This window comes from Vespula pensylvanica, chromosome 23, assembly GCF_014466175.1.
Source record: "Vespula pensylvanica isolate Volc-1 chromosome 23, ASM1446617v1, whole genome shotgun sequence".
In the NCBI taxonomy this organism is placed as follows: Eukaryota; Metazoa; Arthropoda; class Insecta; order Hymenoptera; family Vespidae; genus Vespula; species Vespula pensylvanica.
This window is the reverse complement of record NC_057707.1, coordinates 1179944-1204069: the sequence shown is the minus strand read 5'-3', so window position 1 is coordinate 1204069 and position 24126 is coordinate 1179944. Positions and strand designations below refer to the sequence as shown.

Here is a 24126-nt window from a genome sequence, read left to right as displayed (position 1 = left end):
GTGATATGATAACAAGTTATGATGTCTTTTGTGTGAAGACAAAAAGATTAGATGAATTGATGACACATTAATATATATTTACTTTCTTAGTTTTTATTTTTTTTATTTTTTTTTAAGAAAAAATGACCTGTAAAATACGTATTTCATTTAAATTTATATTTATACTAGTTATCCTTCTTTTATTAATTCAGGTATGCACATGTGGATAAATAAACTATTTATTGATTTTGTATTTTAAAATGAAATAATAAAGAAACGTATTAATAATATAAAATTGATATTTTTATTTTCAGTTATATTTATTTCATAATGCCAAACTTTTAAACGAGGAAGGTAATCTATTGCATGTATATATAAATTTTCAATGTATCAACATAAAAAATAAAAAATTGATTATATATTTGTATAGATAAAAATATACCTGTGATATTGTGGTGGACACCTTTTGGTAATAATGGATTGACAAAAATATGTGGATACAGTCGATGTTATTTTACATATAATCGTACATACGAAAATAACTCTAGACTAAAAGTATTATTTATATATTATCGTTACTTTATGTACAATACAAAGTTCTTATAAACTGAAAAATATATTAGTCTTTGATTAATTTAACATGTATTAGATAGTAAAGAGAATTTAAATTAAGTATAAATAATAATCTATATATTTTTCTAGGCTATTTTATTTTATGGAAGTAATTTCCAAATTAATGATTTACCAAAGTGGAGATCTGCATTTGTGCAATGGGGTTTGATCCACGAAGAATCTCCTAGAAATAATCCTATATTCGTGCACGACAAAGCTTTAAATCTTTTTAATTATTCCTCAACATTTAGTAGATTCAGTAATGTACCACTTTATTCCGTCGATCTACCCGATAAAGAAGAACTATTAGGTATGTATATATATCTGTATATATGTGTATATATATATACACACATATACATATTTTATATATATACATATATATTGATAAAAAATTTATGCATTTGTTATAATATTTATGTGGGTTTGTAGGAAAGAAATATTTTGTATCGACTAAAGAAAAAACAGCTTTGATTGAAAACGAAAATTTAGCACCATTATTGTATATTCAATCGGATTGTAATACTGCTAGTAATAGAGACTCATATATTTTAGAATTAATGAAATACATTAGAATTGATTCTTATGGTTCATGTATAAATAATGCTCGTCTAAATGAAAGGTACATATATATATATATATATGTGTGTATATATATATTTAAATGATGTTATAATATAATGTTAAAATTTATAAGAAAAGAATATGTGCATTTAATTGTGCTAATATCAATTTATATTCAGGTTAAAAAGTAATTATTTAGATAAATTAAATAACAATGAGTTTCTATCGTTTGTGGCAAAGTACAAATTTACATTAGCTTTTGAGAATGCTGTTTGTAATGACTATATTACAGAAAAACTTTGGAGACCACTTGTCGTAGGATCTGTACCTATTTATTATGGATCTCCTTCATTTAAGGTACGTTTTATAAACATTAAAAATTTATTTATTTTATATTAAATGTTATAATAAAATCTTTATTATTAATTTATAGGATTGGTTACCAAATAATAAGTCTGCAATTTCAGTAATAGATTTTTATGAACCTAAAGAATTAGCAAATTTTCTATTTCATCTTTTAAATGACGATATTGAATATGAAAGATATTTAATTCATAAAATTGGAAGAGATGAAGAAAGATTAACGAATAATCGATTATTAGATGTATTGAAAAAAAGATCTACGAAATATAACTTTGGTTATTACGTAGAAGAATATGAATGTTATGTTTGCAAACAAATACATAATACTCAAATTAAAGAAGAAATAAGTATAGTTTCAAAGAAACATTATGATTGCCCTTTACCAATAAATTTATTATCAGGTAAAACAGATAAGAATAATTTTTGGGTAAATCAATGGAACTTAGAAAAATGCGGGGCAAAATTATTAGAACATTATGTATTAAATAATATAACTATCGATATTAAAAAGTATAATGATGAAAAATTTGAATTATATAACAAAAATGATTGTTAAAGAATTATTCATATATCATTTATATACAAATTATGACTGCATTATTCAGTATAATAAATTTGAAAAGGTAGGAAAGAAAGAATACAATGAAGTTCCTTACGATTGATGCTTGATGGATGAAAATGTGCTACTATTTCTGTGTCTTGCAAAACAGGAATGTTTTATTTTAAGCCTGTATTGAGATCTGTGTATGTAATTTGATTGGTGTTGATTAGATCATTACTCAAATTAATTAGACTTACATTCAAATGTGTATAATGTTAAATTGCATAATAGAAAATAAGTGTTCACCTGAGTATTAGTATTTGTATATTAAAAGTATCTATTAATTTGCAAATTTAGCTTGTAAAACTGGTGCAGGCACTTTCATTAATTCACACAGATGATTTCTTATAGGCCTTAATTCAGTAACTGGTTGTTCCCAATCTGTGCCATTTAATTCTGTCAATATACTTGCTAAGTCTTCCTCGGATAAGTCCATTTCTTCTCCGTAGAGCGTTAATGCTTCATATGTACGTATAGCTGTTACTTTGCGTAAACATTTATATTTGTGGCATAAAAATATACTTAATTGACAAAATGCTCTTTTTCCTATAAAGCCATGCACCTATAAAATTTAAAAGATGGTATTAAATTGTAAATAGCTTTTTAAATAATCATTTTATAACGATTTATCAACAAACCTGTAAAAGTTGACAAAAAACGTTTATGCTGCTAATTAGCAATTTTGTGCTAGTTGTATATTTTATTTCTTGTTTCAATAACAATAATATACGTTCTGGTATATCACTGTTTGGATCATCTAAAATTATTTGTATACAGCCTGAACTTAATAATCTATCCAAAAATGCTAAAATTGAAGTAATCATTCTTTCATTCTTATGACTTTCTTTGAAGATATTGAGCATCTTGTCACATAAATCTCTCAGACTTTTTTCATCTATTTCTTTCAAATAAGTGAATAAAGCCACACTAGAGTATTTTACCTATATAATATAAAAATTAAGTAAAAAAAGTAATTTTGGATTCTTACAATCTATGTACCGTAGTACTTACTAAAGATTCACTTAAGCCACCAACACTGAATATAATTCCTCTCAAAAGATTCATAGTATACGGTGGAAATTCCAACATTTTTATGAATCGTGGAAATGTTACCGATTCCATTCTCCATTCTATACTATTTTTACATTCGCTCAAAGGAAATATATTTTTAAGTTCAGAATGATACGGTATATTTGGAAGTGGAGGTTCACTGATGTATGAAATATAAAAAATATGTAACATGTATGAAAAAAGAAAAATAATATAATTATAATAGAATTATTAAATGTAAGAAACTTATTTTAAACGTATGACTACCTATGAATAAGAGCACTAAAAACAATGCCAGCCTGAGCACGAATTCCATCTATTCTTTCGACAGCTTGTTGAGCAATACCACCAATAATATTTGTCATTAATGATTCGTTTAGCAAAAATAATAAGTTAGCTTGCAGAACTAAATTAGTGAGCACCTTAAAAGAAATAAAAATTATTTTAACTGATGTAAATAATAATAATAACACATACATATCACATTGTGCTCACATGTAAACCAGTCATCGCTGCTTCTCGTACCCAAGCACCTATATCTCCACGACTATCTATTGTATATTCTTTTAGAGCAAAAAGATAACAATTGTATATTTGAAGAGCAAATACTTGCCACACATCTGTAAAAATAATATAACATTTTTGGAAACCTGCTATCTAATCTCACACTAATTAATTGTTTATTAGATATACTCACCTGCCTCATTAATATTTAATGTTTGTATTATCATTGTCAAAGAATGTAATGCTTCTTTCCTACTCTCTGCCCATTTTAATGTATCGTCTGATATGCGTGTACATTCAATTAGTGCTTCTATAATATCCTTTACTCTTGCCTTTTTTATAAAAAGAGGAAAATGTCCTATCAAAATAAAAACTGTATATATCTGTTTGCTATATATTTATTAACATCGAATAAATCTTATTATCTCACCTACTGCTTGCGCAAATCCTATTCTTACCACTTGACTACTCGATTTCAAATTATCTAAATAACGATTTACTACGGTATTACAAATAGCTGGATCCATGTTCGTGTAATATTCAGTAAAAAATTCTGTATGTGCTTCTGCAGCTTTTAATTTGACTGCAGATACCTCGTGACTTAAACATTCTTCTAATAAATTTTGCCAATCGTCTTTAAAAACAAATTTATATAAATATTTTATAATTTTAATAATTAATAAAAATATCGTATAACGGAATACCTATAATATTAGTGCAGTGAATAGGAAAATGAACAATTGAACATTTCTTTATAAATACGGCACAAGCTTGCTTCATCAGTTCTCCACCTAGACCTTTAAATTGACCTCGCTTTTGAAATGTACATACTACATTTTTTATTTCATCCACAGCTGAGGATTCTAAAACAAAATGTTTTCGTTTATTTTCAAATCTTATTACTATATTAATATATTATGATTTGATGTTAGAAAATTAACCAATTATTGTTTCGATCTTTTTTCCGAAATGATTATATAAAGCTTCTAATATTTCTGCAATTGATAATACTGCTCCATGTCTAACATTCAAATCAATTGAATTCAACATGTCCAATAAATTTGATATTACTGTTTCTATCATATATCGTGGGTCTGCTGGTGTTAAGTTAAACAAAGCCTAAAATAAAATATTGCATTTTAAATAAAACATAAAAATAGATGCAATGTGATTACATTATAATCATTGTATTGCTTATTACTTTAGCTGATAATTCTCTAATCGCAGTATCCCAATGTGTAACCTTTCTTGTAACCAAATGTTCGATCAAAGGTTTTGTATATTCCTCATATTGGGCAATGTGTACACTAAAAAGTATTATTTTATATTACATAACATAACATAGTAAGAAGCTACAAATTTGAAAGTTCTTATAAATGAGAAATATACCTTATTTTAAGAAATGCATGACTTCGCACACCTACTTCAAAATAATCAGCTACAGTCAATATATCTATACCATGAGGAAAATTTCCTTGTCTTCCAACATTTTCTTGAAACGCTGCTGAAGCTGCGCGTCTACAGTTTATCTGTCAATATAAAATCATTTAAAACTTTCTCATTTAGTTTAATGGACAATAACTATATTTACCTCTCTGTCAAAACATGTTACAACTAATAGAGTAGCTGCTATCTCTTTTACGTAAGGTTGAAATACATCCGGATCATATGCTCTAGGAAAAGACCAACAAATGTAACATGCTGAATCTCTGATTAAATAACCAATTGAACCATAAGCTCTTGGTTCGTCAAAAACAAGTGCTTGAAGTACTACGGGAATTACGTCACTTAAACGATGAGGTAACAATAAACCACGTCTTCCTGAAATGTATATGATATACATATTAGTTATAATAATAATATAAAAAAAGATGTAAACTTTACTAATACCTAGTTATCTTACCTAATTCTGCTAATGCCAAACAACCACCATGCCATGCAGAATCTGATTCACGTCCAGAAAAGAGATTTAATACAAATCCTACTACATCGTCTGCTAAGTCTACTGGTAATCGAGATGTTATTCTACCGATACCTTTTGCAGCGGACCATCTATTGATAATAAGTAATAATTATTGTCATTAGAGTTAGAAATAAAATAAAATCTAATAATATAGTTATTTTTATTATTTTTTATTTTGCATACCTAATAGTAATAGCTTTATCTCTAAGACCTTGAATTAAATGTTCAATAACATCCTCTATAGCTGGTGGTATTTCTTGATCTTCATTATCGTTTAATATGTTCTCCTTATTATCAATACTTTCAGTACCATTGTTTTTATTCAAATTTGGCAACAAACTGATTGGTCTATTCATTCTTTGATATCTCCAAGAAGCTAATTTAGTTCTTAATAATACAAAACCTAGATATATGAAATGATATAAAGTTAATAACAAACAATTATACGATAACTCTTAGAACTTTCAAATATTATTACCAATGCGTTGCACAACTTTCATCCCATATTTTCTTATAAGATCTGCTGGATTATTACTCAATTGTAATTTTGATATTTTTTCAAAAAGCATTGTGCTGTATGGCCGTACATCTTCTCGTGCACTGTGTTTTAATATCGAAGCTATTACAGCCAAAGGTCCATGTCTTAAAGGATCATTTTCAACAGACTAGAATACATATACATAATTCTAAATTATAAAACTAGTAAACATAAAATTGTAGAAGTGATCTTATTTACCTTCAAACACCATAGTATCATTTCTTCAAGATACAATTTTTTCACATCTGATCTCGTCAAAAAATTAGCTATTAAAAATACTGCTGCTACGGCACATGCATCCTTCGATAAACAATATAATTTGCATATTTTCATAATCCTAAAAGAAATATATAATAGTATATTCATTGTCTCACTAAATATTAAATCTATAATAAATATAAAAATTATTCATTTCGTGTAATTAAAATTAAGGAAAACTATATAACGTAATAATCAAAAGTAAGAATACCTGACCATGATTGTTTGCTCTGGATCAATAGTATCGGATGTTTCTAAACGAGATAAGGGAAATGGTATTTTTGAAATAATAGATAACCATATTAATAAGACATATCTTGTTTCCCATGTGTCTACGTTGTTTGGATCTTGTTTCTCTAATAGACGTAATACAGGTAACAGATCTGCAACCTAGATAATAACTATATTAGATATAATTTATAATAAAAGCTAAACAAGCAAAACTATATCATATAAAATAATACCTCGTGAGGAAGATATGTAACAATCTTTTTGTAAGTCTTAACAGACATAATAATAAACAGATACTTGAAGGCATTGTGTTTCATACTTTCTATAGATTTATCATCTCTAATAATCGAAAGTAAAGACTCCAAAATATTTTCAAGATACGGGTCAAGAAGTTGACGCTGATCTTGATACTGTGATAAAATGAAATTAAAACGATCTCTGTTTCTTTCTGTAAGACTTGGAGATAAATCTGATTTTTTTATATCCTTGATCAATTCGTTTACTTCATCTACTTCTTTGAAAGCACTAAAACCACAACCTATACTTTCTGGATCTGGACAATCATTTAGCACCATTTTTGTTATATATCTTTAATATTCTCTTTCACTCTTGATTAATGTATGATATTAAACGAAATCAAGATCATCCCTTATATATTTTATATGTATTTTAAATATTGTCATGCATATCAAATCTACAAAAAAATTATTATTGCGCAAAACCGGTTATATGACAACAAAAACACGTTTTGACAGATCGACGAATATCTCTTCAATAGAAACAATAAAAGGAGTTTATTTAAGCTTAATTTTCATAAAACTAACTAACTGACTAAAACTTGGATTAAATTGTAAACCGGCCTGTGTACTCGCCATAGATTATTTAATACTGATAAAGAAAAAATTGTATCAAGCAATATATACGGAGGAGGATCCACACAGATGCCATCTACGGTAAAATCACGGTACTAATTTAAAATTTCTAAAGAATGTAATTAGAAATTCGTCCTATTTCCATCATCTAATTTCACTTTTTTACTTACACGGTTAAAAATGTTTATTTTCAAATAAATTGAAATTTTAAATGAATTTTTATAGATGTCACTAATGATGGTATCGTTGAAAAACAGACAACCTGATTGGATAGGACCTTACTTTTGTCAAAATTTAACCAATCAACATGAAAGTTTCGAATAAGAAAATTCGCAAAATACAAAATGTGGATACATATTTGTGTACATATACACACACATACATATGCATAGTATGTTTCCAATGCGCATGTGAATTGGATGCGTAGTCTAGAGAAATGTGGTCAATTTCCCAGTCTGTGCCTCTGTGGTGTTTGTATAATAGGTTACACTATATCCGAATATGACATTTATAACTTGTAAATATTATTTATTTTATCCAAATAATTTCACTTAGGTGTCTGAACTGATTAATAAATATTTCGATTCACCGAGGAAGTGTGTGTTATTTATTAGTTAATGTGAGGTTATGATAAGAAAATTGACTCGCGCTACATCCTGTGTCCAATGTTTACTATTAAACAATTTTTAAAGAACTTTAAAGGTAAATCATTCTTTATTACATCTTATGTATATATAATAATATATTTTATTATCTAATCTTTCCTTTAAAATTCACATAACCTCCTATTTAGTGTGCCTGCTTGTTTTGACATTTAGTTAGATTCGAACTGTAATGAAAGTGGATAGTGAGACGATTTCTACGATTAGTTTAAAAGGATTTTTAAAAAATATCTTTTTTTTATAAATTTTGTACGATAACAAAATCAGCCGCGATTTTTATCGTGTTTTAAAGAATATATTATTTATTTGTTCATATAGTCAGACTATTTGTTTTATAATTTTGAAGATAAGGTATACCATTGCAATAGTTTCATCAATAAATAAAAAAATAAAATATCTATCGACAAGTAGACATTTAATATTTCAGAAATGTGATTAAAACTATTAAAATTCGTGTTTAATAATATATGAAATATATAGAAGATAACAATTAATATGGTTATGCTTCTTGAAAATTCTATTATTATGAATGTATTTTTCAAAGAGATTTATTATATGAGAAATTAAATTAGTTTTGTTTAAATAATAATAAATATTTAAAAGAATCTTTTACATATATTATTCATACAAAATTTAAATATATAGCTACTTGTTGTTGTTTTGTATACTCCATTAAAAAATAACAATAATAATACATTATTAAACCAAGGATAAATCTTGTACTAATTTATTTTATACACAAGTCAAATATATACTATTAAAAATATCATTGTACATTAGAAAAAAAATTGAAGTGAACTAAGTATATATACTTTTGTGTTTTGTTATGATTGCATGTTTGAAAGATATTTTTTTATGATTATGATACAAAAATACTTTTTAAAGGATGTTCTATATAGTTCAGTCAATTCTAATTTCTCTTTTCAGAATGTGATGGAATATTGTCGTACCAGATATGACATTAAGTGAATTTAACATTGATAAACTACAATGATTGGTGCACCTAGTAGTTTAGAAGATGCGTGTCGGCAGGCTCAGGTTAAAGAATTTATAAATTCTTTCAACTCTCTCTCTGCTTTCTCTTTCTCTGAATTTTATTAAATTTGATATTGATATACGATATTATGCATGTAGGAAATGATAAATCATGCATCAAGATATTGGAAAAATGTACAGGGGCAAAGTTCTTTAAATTTAGCAACAGAAAAATTGGTAACATCACAGAAGAAAGAATATGCTCCTTCTAAGCATAGTATCCAAGCTAAATTAACAAGGCTTTATTTTGAGGAATTATCTAAATTTCCTCATGCTACACCTGACTCAGTCTTGGTATGTTTTAATATTAAAAATATTATTGAAGAACTATGATCAAATTTTTATCAGTTAAAATATAATTTACTACGTAATTTACTTTTTATGTATATCATGGTTATAAATTATTAAATTTTTTTCTACTTTATACAATGATTATACAGAACAATTTAGAAAATGAATGTGATCTTTTGGGACGGTTAGTGCAAAGAGAAGGTTTGCACACATTAATTGTTAATCTTTATGCTGGTAATAAAGGATACTCATTAGGTGTTAGAAATAGGTATGTTGTTGTTTATATACGTTAATAATGTAGATTAAATTTATAAATTAACTATCGTTACTTTTATTTCACGAAAGGTTGGTTCAATAAAATTATTTTCAGCTCTGACAAGGGAAATCAGTACGAGAAAAATTCCTTACTTTCTGAAACTCAACTGATGGGTTATGAACAGGGTGAGCTGCTTTCATGCATAGACAATGGTCAGTTGCCTGCAATGCTAGCAGAGCAGCTAGAAACTAGCCATTCTCATTTATTCTATGATGGCTGCATAATAGCTGAAGTTCGAGATTATCGTAAAGCATTTACTCATAATAAGCCTGAAGTTCATCATGTACTCCTCAAACCTACGACACAGGTAAATAAAAATAATAAGAACATATTGGAAAAGGTATGCTCATGTAATTTTTTAAAGAAAAACAACTAATTATATTATTTTTTAATATTTATTTTTGACAACAATCAGAGTGTACTTTCTGATGTATCAACTCTAACGAGCGGTGGAGATTGGAGTCATGAAGAAAGATTAATGCTGGAATCGCAATTAATCGCAGCTACTCAAGGACCTTTATGCTTGGATCCAAATCCTGTTCCTAGTATAGCTACAACGCGTCTCAGGCAGTCTAAACCCCTTCTTACAGATCATCAACTAATGCGTCAAGCCAAAAAGTTTTCTCAGGTATTGATAACAAGCTTTATCTTAAATATGAAAATATAAAATTTAATTATTGAATCTCATTACAATCCTATATTCTCTATAAATAATTATAGGTTACGGTAAACCGAAAAAGAAAATTAGAGCAACTGGCACAACCAGATGGTTTAACAATACAAGATTTAATGCAGAAATTACGTGCTAAAAGAGGATCAGTGACTAGTACTGCCTGTCCAACACCTTCCCTTGTAAATCCTCCTCTTCTTGCCCCAAGTTCACCGATTGATGTTTTAAGGTCATTGACAATATTTTCTTTACTAATTTTCATTTGATTCTACTTTCTATTATTTTAAAAAATTATACGTGTAGATATAATTATATTAAAAGAGAGAATTTTGTTAATCAGATTTGCGAAAGCGTATGAGCGACCGCGAGAAACAAAAGACTGTCTGCCACAAGTTATAGAAGAGTATATATTAGAAACTGGCGGGAACCAAGGTGAAGTAGATCACATAAAGCTTTCAATTTTGCAAAGACCTTCTAATTCCGAGTACCTGGGAGAGCTTTATATGGATAAGAATCACCGAGAAGGAGAAAAAAATGGATCTGCGTGTCGGTAAGTTACTTTATTTATTTATTTATATTTTTTTAATTTTAAATATCAAGAACTTAATATGAATTAGTTCATCTGTTGAATAAATTTATACAAAGTTTATCCTTTTTTTTTTTTTTGTCTAATATAGGTTTACATTAGGAACAAGAGCTTTAGCAAATCATTACATCCAACAATTTACAGAAATATTTACAGAAGAAGGTAGGAAAAATGTTCGAATAAAACATGTAGTACCAGGGCAAACGCCTCGTGTTACATGTACTCCTGGCATGCAACGAGCGCATCAACAGGTTTATATTATACTTAATATCGTTGATTAAAATCTAAAATGATTTCTCTAACAATTTATTGATATTATTTTCTAGGCACAGCAAGCAAAGGCAGCACAGTTAGTAGCCCAACAATTGCAACAGGCACAATCCCAACATGTAGCTCAACAGGTTTCTTAAATGTGTTTTTATGTATAATATGTTATAGTTATCATCGATGTCTACTATACAGGTTAAAATTGTTTATTTCAGATCTTATCACGAGCACAAGGACAATTGAATACTTTAGCTGGGCAAGTAGCATCGATGAAAGCCATGACAGAAGCTACTACATCTGTGCAAAATAATTTGGGAAACATGGATATCACAAATGTGCCTCAAGTTATTTCTCAAAACGATACTACAACTTTGAACAGTGGACAACCTTTATCTAATGGAGCATGTACAGCATCAGGCTCTGTACAAATTGACACATCTACGATGTCAGTGACTGACAATAATTCGTGCAATGGCTCTGGAATATTAGTTTTTCAACAAAAAGCTGCTACTGCTGTTAATAATACATCATCTGCTAACGTCTCCGTTCTGGTAAGATACCTAAAAATGATAAATGATAAAGTATACTAATTCCAATACGTGATAACAATGTATTCTAAAGGAAATATGTAATATGTTTTTAGCAAGCTCAATTGCAAGCAGGAACACAAAGTTGTATAAATGAAACAGTTAATCAGAATCAGAATGAAATATCTTTTAAAAAACATACGACTAATCCAGCTATAAGTGCCCTCGTTACTTCTCTTATGAACTCTGCTCAGCAATTCCAACAACAAGCTGCAGGTACATTTTTATTTTTTCACAACTGTAACTCTTTGATGACATATACAAATATTTGATATATATTCCTATATAGCTAATGCTGCAGCAGCTGCAATGAATAATAATGCACAGACTACGAATAAATCAAGTAATGCAGCTATTCTTAGTTTATTAAATAGTAGTCCAGCGAATATAGGACAACAGAAAGTTCAGCCACGGAGGATCTCTTTAAATGCTTCCATCCCATCAAGGGTTATTAGTCATGGCAATGTTATAAATGTACCCAGTACTACGGGGCAGGTATGTATAATAAATATATACAAATGAAAAAAAAGATATATATAAATATATAAATTGATAAAAAATTAACTTATCAAGAAAAAAGAATGTTAGTAATTCGTACAAAACAATCAAAATTACTTTTATTATTTTAGGTAAGAGTTAGTTTAAGTTCTGCATTGACAGGACAGCTGGCTTGTAAACAGCAGCCAGTAAAAGCAACAGCTGTGAGATTAGCTAGGGTACAAGATCCCACTTCAACTCTTGGCTTATCAATGCCAGGGCTTTCAGCTTTGCTTGCTGGTACGAAAAATGATTCTACATAGAAAAAATAATTCTAGTCAATTTGATATATATGTACCTTATATACAAATAATATATATAATTTTTAATTTTTATAGGTACACCATCTGCAGATAATCCAATCCCTGGTTTCAATTCTGCCTCACCATTATTAGAACGCTTAACTGCTTCTTCCAGTCAAAGTACTCAACCAGCAAGTCCAATGACTAGTCCACCACCTGCTAATGTGAATCTGCAGGGTGTAAATCTCACTAGTTTGCCTAATTCTATCAACGGACTTCAAAATGTTCAGGTTTTAAAGAATAGTTTATTTGTTTTATTCAATATGAGAAAAATAAAATATTAATGAATTATTATTTACATAATAGGTATCATTCCCTGGCTTATCGCAACCCATCACAATGTCATTGAATGTGTCAGCGACAACAGGTTCAGTTACACCTACAGGTGTCATTGTATCTTTACCTATATCATCAGCGACTAATACTTGCACTACAGTTTCCAGTGTTAGTTCATTTTATTTATATATATATACATATAGAATAAAGTTTCAATATTAATAATAAATTGATTTCAGATGATCGCTGCTACTGTTGTAACGACTGCCATCGCTGGAAGTACACCAACTGTAGTAATCGCGAATTCTGCTAATACTCATTTGTCTTTACCAATCGGTATAAGTTTTTTATAAATCATATTTCATACATATTGTTAGTATTATTAATAACGATTATTGACATAAAATAGTAGAATTTTTGATAAGAAAAATTTACATTTATTATTAAAGTGTACATTTTAAATATTCATATTTTTATATAATATGATTATAATTGTTTCAGCCCAAATTATACCATCAGGAGTAAAAGGTTTATCTCAACAAAATATACGCAGCACTAATACAGTGACTTTATCACAGGTATTGTGTAATATTCTAATATAATATTATATATTATAATAAATTTGTGTATATAATATTCATTTTTAGGGTGGACAAGCAATTCAACTTATTGGATCTCAAAGGCCTCGACTTAATCATATGGCTCGTCAAGTACAGCCAAACCAAGTTAAATCGACTGTTTTACCAAATCAATTAGTAACAGTAGCTAAAACAGTAACAGCAAGTCAGTTGATATTATCTGGCAACAAACAAGTGTTAACTCCTATAATGGGTAAGTGATGTATAAAATATAAATATGTATAATGTACATAAATTTAATAGACAATTGATATGATATTTTTTTAACACGTTCTCTAGCAATATCACATATTTGTGACATTCTCAATTTTAATTTAAGTATGAATAAACACAAAGCGTGATTTGTAATAAACGTTTTTCTTCTATTCTATTGTGCTAGTGAACGCGTTAATTTAATTATTACATTTATGTAATATTTTTTGTCTTTAAAATGAACAATTGATAAATTTTTATATTCTATTATGTTTTCTTTGTTTATTAGCAGCCACCAAACCTGTGCTTATGGCGTCTCAAACAACGCCTTCTTCCCAAATAGTACCTGCAAACAAACAAACTTTACTCACAAAATCTTTGCATGCTAGAGTATCTACAGGACAATGTAGTCAACAAACACAAAGTCTTGGTATAACTACGCTATCTCAACAGCAAGTATGTATATATGTTGATCATTTATCCAAATAATTTATTTAATAATCATTAAATCAATATTAGGAATTCCACCGTTTTATTTACATAAAAAAAAAAAAAAAAATTAAGAAAAGAAAAAGATATATTACTTTACTTTTTTTCTTTCTATTCTTTTTTCTAATTATTATCGTTTGTTTTTAACTTTATACGATAAAATCCGTAGTTACAGAGAACTGTGGTAAAACCTGTACAGTTGCAACAATTACAACAATGTTTAGCCACTCAACATAAAGTGGCCGTTGCAGCTGCCAGCTCGCAAAACAGAACGCAAATTGAAAATCAGAGGAATTCTGCATCAACTCCTGGAGACGATGCTGTTTGAAAATGTTGAAAATATTAACATTTTCTTCTGTTACATTTAATAATTGAAGCCCACCTTAGAAGAAACATAATGAGGTGGTTATATCTGGTTAATACCATTTAGTCATGTATATAACTTTCACGTTACGTGTAGAAATACAATGATTAATTTCAATTTCTGTATTATCAGAATTTTATATGGGAAACTGTTCGTGCTTTATAAACAGGAAATTTATCAATCAGGCATCGCATAATATAATCTCGCCACAAAGAGTGCAATAATTTTTTTACTGCAAACACATTGATTTTCTCTCAAAATGTTGCTTTAAGGAAGGTTTCAATTATTGTATATATATATAACTTATACATACAATATATGATTCGTTTTATATTAAAAGGAAAAAAAAAAAGAAAAGAAAAGAAAAAAAGAAAAAAAATGCAATAAATATTTCATTTTTATTGATCTTTACCCTTTTTCATACCATTCTGCATTTACGATAAATAATAATTTTAACTTTGAAGTAAAAGTAAAGACAGCAGTATGGTTTTGATTTCAATCGTAACATATGTATGCCTGAAAAAAATATTTACATGCTATCGTTTATTATAGTACCTTAACAAAATTGGTTATTGTCTGCATATATGATGTACGAAAAATCACATGATAAAAATAAGCTTGATCTGTTGTATACTTCGATCTATCCCACATGCTGTGCCTACATGTTATATTTTTCACTATAGAACTTTTACCGATTCCTTACAAACTTGTATATATAACATATATAAAACGTTTTATTTAATTATGTGACGATACATAAAATTATAATGTAAATTAAATTATTTCTATATAAATAAGATACACATGGAAATATTTCAGTAACAACGAAGATTCGCAAAGATCTCTGTTAATTCTATATCTGAGAGGAAGCAGTCATATATAATTTCTATACATTAACAAAGTTGTAATATAGGATGCACAATATATGTATATATATTGTGTAAATTCATTTAAACAATGCAATTCTTATTTAATGAATTACATGAAATTTTGTACATTAAATATGTGTGCTAAAGAATTGGCAGTAAATTATTTGTAAAGAATCTATGATATATTCGATAAATAATATTAAAATATATATACATATATATATACATATATATATATATATGTATATATGTGTGTATGTGTGTGTGTGTGTATGTATGTATATATATATATATATATATATATATATATATATATATAAATTTAAAGTATAATTCAAGTTTCAATGGATTTAACATTAATAAAAATTTGTGAATTGTACAGTGCAAAAAAGGAAAAAGAAAAAAAAAAGAGAAAAACTGATAGTACGAAAGTTTGAATTGTTTTTATGTATAAACATTTTAATTAATCGTTTCCATGAAAATTATATTTTATTATAATAAGAAATTATTAACAACTAGTTATTTATGACCAAAATATAAAAAATGTTCATCGAATTTGTAAACAAGGATAATTATGTGACACAATGTACATATTATATATTAAAGATATGTTACATAATAAAACAATCAAGAAAAGGTATTGAAGTCACAGCACTCGTTAGGCAGAATTTCCCCATTGGATTAATTAATGCACAATTGTAAATATATATTAATATAGTATCATTTACGATAAATAGTTATTCTTCATATTTCTAATATAAGCCATAACCAACCGAAGAAGAAGTACTCCATTTAGTATAAATCTCTATGTAGTAAGAATAAAAAAAAAATGGTTAATACAGAATGCTTCCTATAAAATAAGTAACGTTATAAATGAATAAAAAGCGTACAAATTTGTACAACTGAATAATAAAATGTTCCAGCAAACACCTTAAATATATATATTTTTATAGTACCTGCATATTCTCAATGCATGGCAATAAAAATTGCACGTGGTTTATATAGTTAATTATATATTAAAAAAATATTCTATACTATATGTATATGTATACATACATACATACATACATACATACATACATAAATACATACATACATGCACACACACACACACATACACATTATCTATCACATGTGTTCTATAATAATATAATTTCTAAATATGCATAGTATATGAAAATGTATACAAAAGTAGAGCAAACAATGTAAAAAGTAAAACATGATACTTCCACAATTGCATACTACCATTCCTATACTATGTCTTCAAGATTTTCTTAAATTGAGAGTTTACATTAAAAAAATACAATTTAAGTTTATTTAACTATATTGTGTAGATTTCATGTAATGAAGATTATTGTATTGATGTTTATATTAAAAATTTTGGTTTAATTCTACAATTAAATGTATTATTCTATTATTACATCTAATACTCTTTGTACATACTCTCAAAACGAAAATCTTTTATATATAAATCATTATATATACATGCGCGCGCGCACGCCTATGTGTGTGTATGTGTATATATATATATATGTATATACATATATTATATATATAGTAATTGTATTCTAAATTCACAAGTATTCATGCGTAAAAGTTAGATTGTACAACTTGAATGTACAATCACATCTTGTGATGAGACTGATATATAACATTTCTTATACATAAATACTGAGAAACAATTTATTTATAAATTTAAATAAAAAATAATATTCTTCGTCTTTACTTATCATGAATACAATACTCTTTGTGCATTATTGTAAATGTTATTTTATAGTTAGAATTCTGGCATATACCTATATCGTACTTATAATTACAAAATATCTTTTTCCTATTGCAAAGAGATATCTAATGTTCAATTTTCCGAATAAATAATGCTAAAATTTGTAAGAACTAGATAGATATTTATGATTATATGATGTGAATAAACAATGCTTTTGAAAGTTTTCGGTATTCCTAATTTTATGTTTTTGAATATAATTTTGGATAAGAGAGTTTCTATTTATACGTTTGATTTGTTCAATACCTAATATAATTAGTAATTGTTATTATATCTTAAAATTATTTTAAAAATTAGATATTTTCTAGAAATATTAGGCAATATTAAACGATACAATTATACAAATGTGTACATCGATCTCCTTAATTTTATATAATAACAAAATTTAGTGATCTAATTTATCAATAATTATTATAAAACTTCTGTTTAATAGCACCCAGACCCAGCTGTATGCAATCACAGATATTTCTTTGTAATATCATATAAATAGGCATGTGTGTTTTATTAAATTTTTTAATTAACTTCTATGTGTTAACTATATTTTAATATGCTATATATATATATATATATATATATATATATATATATATATAAGAAAGAAAAAGAACATAATAAAAACAATTAGTTTATATCAATATTGAAAAGAGAACTATAATGTTTAAAATGACATATGGCAAGCACGGTAATATAATTGTCATAAAAAACACTAAATTGTTTTATATAAACATGACTTCAAAATATTTAAATCTTAAGAGTGTTAGATAAATTACAAATACATCACTGTTAATATAATAAAATATTCAACACCAATATTTCAGTCTACTCATGAGATCTGTGGAACACTTACTCTTACTTAGGTAAGTTCATAACAATAATATATCTCAGTTAGTAAACGATATTAATAACAAAATACTATAAATGTGTGCACTGCTGCAGATTATAATGTAACAAAACAGTTATGGCTAAGAAAATCAAATAAAGCTATATAAGACATCGTTAATAAAAAAGTATACAGAAGTATCCAATATCCACCTGATATATTGCGCGTACTATTATATTGTAAATTCAGTTTAATATGATAAAAAAAATATTTATCTTATATACTTAATGATGGTTGATCTACTTCTGGTCGACTATCAGGAGGATTGCATGGTTGTTGTTCTTGTTTACTTTTTTCCATTCCCCATTCGCTTTCAGGATCAGAAAAAATATTTGAATTATCTAATATATCATCGTCTAAAGATATATCGGACAAATTCTCTAAACTTTGTTGATTTGCTTCAGTATAAAGAGATTCTGTTGTAACTACAAAGAACACAAAGTATATTAATGATTGTTAATTATTATAATAGATTTTTTATATATTTAAATATTTCAATTACCATCATTTAATGTATGTTGAGATAACCAAGTAGGCTCATCCCAACCGTCGAATTGTAATTTTGTATTGGTCTCTACTTCATCAATAGATAATATTCCATGTGAATCTGTATCAGTTACATCAAATATTTCTGTTACCTGTACTTTATTATTTTCGTCCATGTAATAATAAGCTATTACGGCTTCTTGATCTGTAGTTACCTATAATATTAATTATTTAATAATAATTATAATTTTATATAATTAATTATTTTCCTATATTTATTTAAAATTAATTATCTATATAAATTAAAAATTTTTTTAATTTTATACCTGTAATATATTTTCGAAAGTATCATCCACTGTTCCAATATCTGACACATTTATAACACAATTTGTTTTATTATTACATTCTTTCCATGATTGTCTGTAAGAAAGTATTACTGCAGTATGAAATAATATCAAAGAAAAACAATTTAATACGTTTTTATTACATCTAACTTTTAATTATTAATCAATTTAAGAAACTAATAAAAATCAGCAAATCAACATATAATCTGCAAAGTTAGTATAATGAATACTTACAATTCATTATACTGGAGTGTCAAATTTAAACTTTTTGAATTTTTACACAATGCATCACTGTTTTCTGTTGATTTGATATCATAAATATCTGTAAAATATATTGCACTATGAATATATGCTGTTATTTACATTTTACATTTTTTTTTTACTTTATATAATACATAATGAAAAAATAATAATTAACATTACTTACTAGACCCATATTCTGTAATAGCTAATTGACACTTGATTGTCTGAGGTATAGGTTGGTAATAAACATTGATTTGTGGAAATACATAACTTAATTGTTCCAAGATATATCTACTCGCTTCAACAAGATTATTCCGTAATTTTGGAACATTTAATATAAACCTATAATTAAAATAATATTATATTATTTATTTCTATACCTAGATATATAGATATATGTAATATAATTAGATCAAAAACGGTTTATTCAAAAGTTAAGAATAAAGGTACAATTATTATAATAAAAAGTATAATAAGAATAACAAAGCATTAAATATGACTATAAGCTTTTGATGTAATAATACTATGAAAAAAGTCAGAAAATGTGTAAAAAAAAAATATATATATATATATATAAAAATTGCACTTTAATCCTTACCGTGAAGATTTTAAGTGTTTAGCACAATTTAATGCACATTGAGGTGTGCGAAGCACATTTCCAATTACTTTGTATTCCACATTATAAGTTTCTATTTTGTTACCAACCAAGCTATTAAATCACATGCATAATGTTAGTAGTAAAATCATGCAATATAGAACTCTTATATTCTAATGATTGCAATGATTAATAAAAAGTTACTTAAAATGATAACAAATAAATATCCGGATATTAGAAAAATTAATAAAGCTATATACACAAAATATAAAATTTATTTATTAATAACATATACTTACTTCGTAAATGTTGCATATACTACATCTGCCGGTAATGTATAAGGTAAACTAAGCAAGGAGAGTAACTTTATACTTCTATGTTTAAATAACCAATTAATGAGACCTTTATTTGCTGAATCTATGGCATCTTGAAATATAGTCAAAACAGTCTCTGGTAAATTAGCTACTAATGCTTCCTGAAATAATTTCAAGATTATTATAATATATTACATTTTGTATTTGTCACAGATAAAGGATGAGAGAATGAGAATATTAAAATATATAATTATCTAACCTGTCTATGCATTTTACATTCTAAACATTCAGGATCATATTCGAAACTCTCATCTAATGTCTCTGATACGACGAATGTAGATTGTACAGCAAGGCACCTAGTACAATTAATTAAATTGTTACGATGTAAAAATCTTAAAGCATCATCAAATCCCTGTTTACACATATTAGATAAAATCTGAAAAAAGTATATACAAATATATATAAATATACTTGGAAATTATTATATACCAAAAATAATATTATGAATAAACTTTATGTTCTTACTTTTGGATTTGGTGGAAAAAGTATTCTAGCAAATCTATATATATTTTGTTTTGAAAGTTCTATACTTGTATTTGCCACGTTTACCTGAGAAGCATAGTAAAATGTTAATTTATATTTTCGTGTTTTATATCTATTCTTATAAACGATATATAACTTACATGAAACAATTGAGATGATATATCTCTAGGACAAATATCACTTTCTCCACAGAAAGGACTAACCGTAATAGTATTTTCATCGAGTGTAGGAAGATTATCACTGAAACCACCATCTATATATCTAATTCCATGAAACCGTGGTGGCAATATACCACAGAAAAAAGGAATAAATGAAGAGGCTAATAGAGCCTATATACAACAAGAATTTTCAGAATAAATATATAAGCATTCATAAAATAAAAATAACATTACACACTTTCAAATATTTTTTATTACCCTAAAATGTCTACCTGAAGTAAATCTTGTCTTGAGTTATAATGTGAAACTATCACATTTTTTCCATCGTATACCCTGGTCAAAGAAATATGTAACTTCCCATTTACACGAATATGTGCATCTTCTGGTAGAAACTGTAAATAACAGAATTTATTTAATAAAATAGTGATAGTTCACTTTTATACATTATATAATGTTGTATGAACATACTTTTTGTAAACTCTCCAATAATATATCATGTACATTAAATGATGGACTGAAAGCACCTAGTGTATGCTCTCTGGCTTCTCGTGCTACACGTAACACATTGCTTGTGATTTCACCTGCAAAAATGAAGTCATTACTTCTTCATTCATATATAAAAATTTTGTTTATAATATGACAATAAAATTATTAATTCTATTATAAGAAAGTATTTATATTTCAAACAATTACTTGAACTAATAAATATATCAGTTTATGAAAAAAGAATAAAATATGTATCAATATTTCTATGATAATTCAAATTAATATCTTATAATCTCTTGATAAAATATTTAATTATAGATAATATTAACGATCTTTAGACCTTATACCAATTAATTTTTTATAAAAGAATTCTAAAAGACAAATAATTTTTTTAAAATGTATATATAAATTAGTAAATAAAATTAAAAAAAAAAAAAAGGAGATTACATACTATAACCTTAAGATATAATATAAATAAATTCTTTTGTCCTATTTGCTTATATCGATTAATGTTTAAATTATGAATATTTAATAAAGAACAAAGCAACAATTGGGAAAATTGTTTACATTCTTTGGTCCAATCAATTTTATTGTAGATATAATTAATCTTATCTCTGTTAAGCACTTGATCTTTGTTCAATTTTATCATAATCTCTTTAATCAAATTTAAAATTGAAAATGTAATAGATATATTTGTATACTACTTATGTCTCATTATGTTATATGATATAATTTAAACATTTGAAAAGAATTATATATTCATGAAAGCATAATATTTACACAGAATATTTGTGAATACAAATATGTAATGTTTGCTTTATTCGGTTTCTTTGTTACATACGACTACGAGTTTGGTGAGAGAGAGAAAGAGAAAGAAAGAAAGAAAGATACAGAGAGATACGTACGATAGATTAATATTAATAAATCATCTTTCACAAACAACCACGCGTTGAATTACATCATTTCAAAGCGATTTCATGGTCAAAGAAAAAAACAACCGTTGTTTATACCCGATCTTTCGAGACATAACAATTCGACTTATAATCAAAACGATTGATTTATTATACATACAAATTTTTCGAAATTATAAATTATTATTTAGATTTTTGATACCATAATATAATAATTAATAAACAGCAATTATGTGAAAATTGATTTCTTTCTAGATTCAAATATGTTTATATGTACAAGTATTGATATTAAAAATTAATATTATATAATTTTCTCATTAAATTTATTAACAGAGTTATGATTTTTTTTTTTTTTAATAGTGAATAGAACTAGAGTTCAAGAAACTTGTTAAGATCAAAAGTAAATATATGTAATCTCGATTATATCATTAGGATTAGGTAAAGATATAGGAAATAATAAAATAGATAATAGTTTTTGATATTCTATCTCTAATTTGATCTCATTTGTATTGGAATTTCCTAAAAATTTAAATCACTTATTATGTAATTATTCATTGATAAATATATATTTCAATTCTATATGATGTTTAATATATATATATATATATATATATATATATATATATACACATGTACAACATACATATGTATATGTATAATTCTTATTAAATAATAATATCAATAATATTTATTATAACTCTTCCGTTTACTAATACAAACATCAATGTTATATCTTTTATAATATCTATCTATCACTATACTCTTATTTTGGAAAAATGTAATTGATAAATAGACTTATTACTACTTCTAATTATTCTATGCTAAGAATGTGATTTGACCTACTTATTAGATATGTATACAATGGTCAAGTTTATTAGACTTACAGATAAGTAATAAATAATGAAATATTAAAACAAAGTCATTTAATATTATTAGGTTTCAATGTTTATCAATACTAACTTATTTACTTATATTGATTTGATCTTATCAATTCATTTAATCCTACTCTCATTAATAATTATGATTTTCTTTAAAAAGAAAAAAAAAAAAAAGAAAAAAAAAAATGTTATATTAAATGAATATATTTAAGAAGCATATGTTATCACGTTATTATATACAACTATAAATTATGCAGAATTTGAATGAATTCAATACATACAAATCGCTTTGTAAGAACTTACAATAAAGGGTAATTTTTTGTAATCTTTGAACAGACACTCAACAAAGGCATTTCTAAATAAACGTATTGCTCAATAGCATAAAGTATTAATGATTTAAGATATTTTATATCTACTAGATATATAAACAAAGGAGTTCACTCACCGAGGGGTAAATCACAAAGAAGACAGCAGGCAGCGATAGCACCAGCCGATGCTCCACTAATCTTATCCAGTAGCAAATGCGGTGCATATTTCTTAAAGCATACTGCTACACCAACATGGTAAATACCAAGAAAACCACAACCAGCAAAAGATAAATTCATGTTGTAAAATCTATTTAAATATTTATCCCCTATATAATTTTCTTTCATTGACTAATTATTCAAGAAGGAAGACAAGTTGCTAATAAAAGGCACTGTGTTTTTAAATATTTTTATTATTAGATTATATATATGTAACACATTGATTTAACACTACCGGCAAATGTAATAATTCCAATAAAATTCTATTTCAAATCTCGTATTCTATTTAGGTTGGAAACGTTCTTACTACCGTGTGAACAACAGCTGTTTTCACGAAACACTGACAGATAATCCTCAGAATGGATAAG

The 24126-nt window shown here is 26.4% G+C and overlaps 4 protein-coding genes across 7 annotated transcripts; 2 read left to right on the top strand and 2 right to left on the bottom strand.

Moving 5' to 3' along the window:
- The first annotated feature begins 5 nt into the window (after positions 1-5).
- On the top strand, positions 6-2654 carry LOC122636846 (alpha-(1,3)-fucosyltransferase 10). Its single transcript, XM_043828481.1, has 8 exons — positions 6-15; positions 169-191; positions 294-333; positions 410-534; positions 682-901; positions 1024-1213; positions 1335-1512; positions 1589-2654. Exons 1-8 carry the CDS (start codon positions 6-8, stop codon positions 2072-2074), a joined length of 1272 nt encoding a protein of 423 aa, XP_043684416.1. The 3' UTR covers positions 2075-2654.
- Positions 2379-7464, bottom strand: LOC122636741 (tubulin-specific chaperone D). The gene is made up of 18 exons (XM_043828298.1): positions 6897-7464; positions 6644-6822; positions 6373-6511; positions 6115-6301; positions 5820-6039; positions 5577-5725; positions 5265-5494; positions 5063-5202; positions 4875-4980; positions 4615-4792; positions 4378-4536; positions 4104-4307; positions 3867-4031; positions 3665-3789; positions 3437-3591; positions 3131-3329; positions 2758-3060; positions 2379-2681 (listed from the first exon to the last, which is right to left on the bottom strand). The coding sequence occupies exons 1-18, from the start codon at positions 7236-7238 to the stop codon at positions 2400-2402; spliced, it is 3462 nt and encodes a 1153-aa protein (XP_043684233.1). The 5' UTR covers positions 7239-7464; the 3' UTR covers positions 2379-2399.
- A 482-nt stretch (positions 7465-7946) lies between these two features.
- On the top strand, positions 7947-15086 carry LOC122636754 (transcription factor SPT20 homolog). 3 transcript variants are annotated; one of them, XM_043828339.1, is made up of 22 exons: positions 7947-8018; positions 8091-8237; positions 9125-9235; positions 9332-9526; positions 9673-9791; positions 9894-10146; positions 10255-10467; positions 10560-10738; positions 10850-11059; positions 11187-11346; positions 11422-11496; positions 11578-11913; positions 12006-12165; positions 12239-12444; positions 12579-12726; positions 12825-13018; positions 13095-13232; positions 13304-13400; positions 13566-13642; positions 13712-13895; positions 14184-14350; positions 14553-15086. In XM_043828339.1, the coding sequence occupies exons 3-22, from the start codon at positions 9188-9190 to the stop codon at positions 14709-14711; spliced, it is 3318 nt and encodes a 1105-aa protein (XP_043684274.1). In that variant the 5' UTR covers positions 7947-8018; positions 8091-8237; positions 9125-9187; the 3' UTR covers positions 14712-15086. The 3 variants fall into 3 exon arrangements, with proteins under 3 accessions (XP_043684274.1, XP_043684275.1, XP_043684273.1); XM_043828340.1 differs by having other exon boundaries at positions 7962-8237; positions 14187-14350; XM_043828338.1 differs by having other exon boundaries at positions 7962-8237.
- Positions 15087-16188: 1102 nt separating this feature from the next.
- On the bottom strand, positions 16189-24091 carry LOC122636730 (patatin-like phospholipase domain-containing protein 2). 2 transcript variants are annotated; one of them, XM_043828270.1, is made up of 13 exons: positions 23680-24091; positions 21428-21540; positions 21232-21351; positions 20942-21130; positions 20784-20867; positions 20518-20694; positions 20244-20419; positions 19948-20058; positions 19534-19691; positions 19341-19428; positions 19089-19182; positions 18779-18977; positions 16189-18701 (listed from the first exon to the last, which is right to left on the bottom strand). In XM_043828270.1, exons 1-13 carry the CDS (start codon positions 23885-23887, stop codon positions 18493-18495), a joined length of 1926 nt encoding a protein of 641 aa, XP_043684205.1. In that variant the 5' UTR covers positions 23888-24091; the 3' UTR covers positions 16189-18492. The 2 variants fall into 2 exon arrangements, with proteins under 2 accessions (XP_043684205.1, XP_043684206.1); XM_043828271.1 differs by lacking the exon at positions 19948-20058 and having other exon boundaries at positions 23680-24090.
- Positions 24092-24126: the final 35 nt, after the last annotated feature.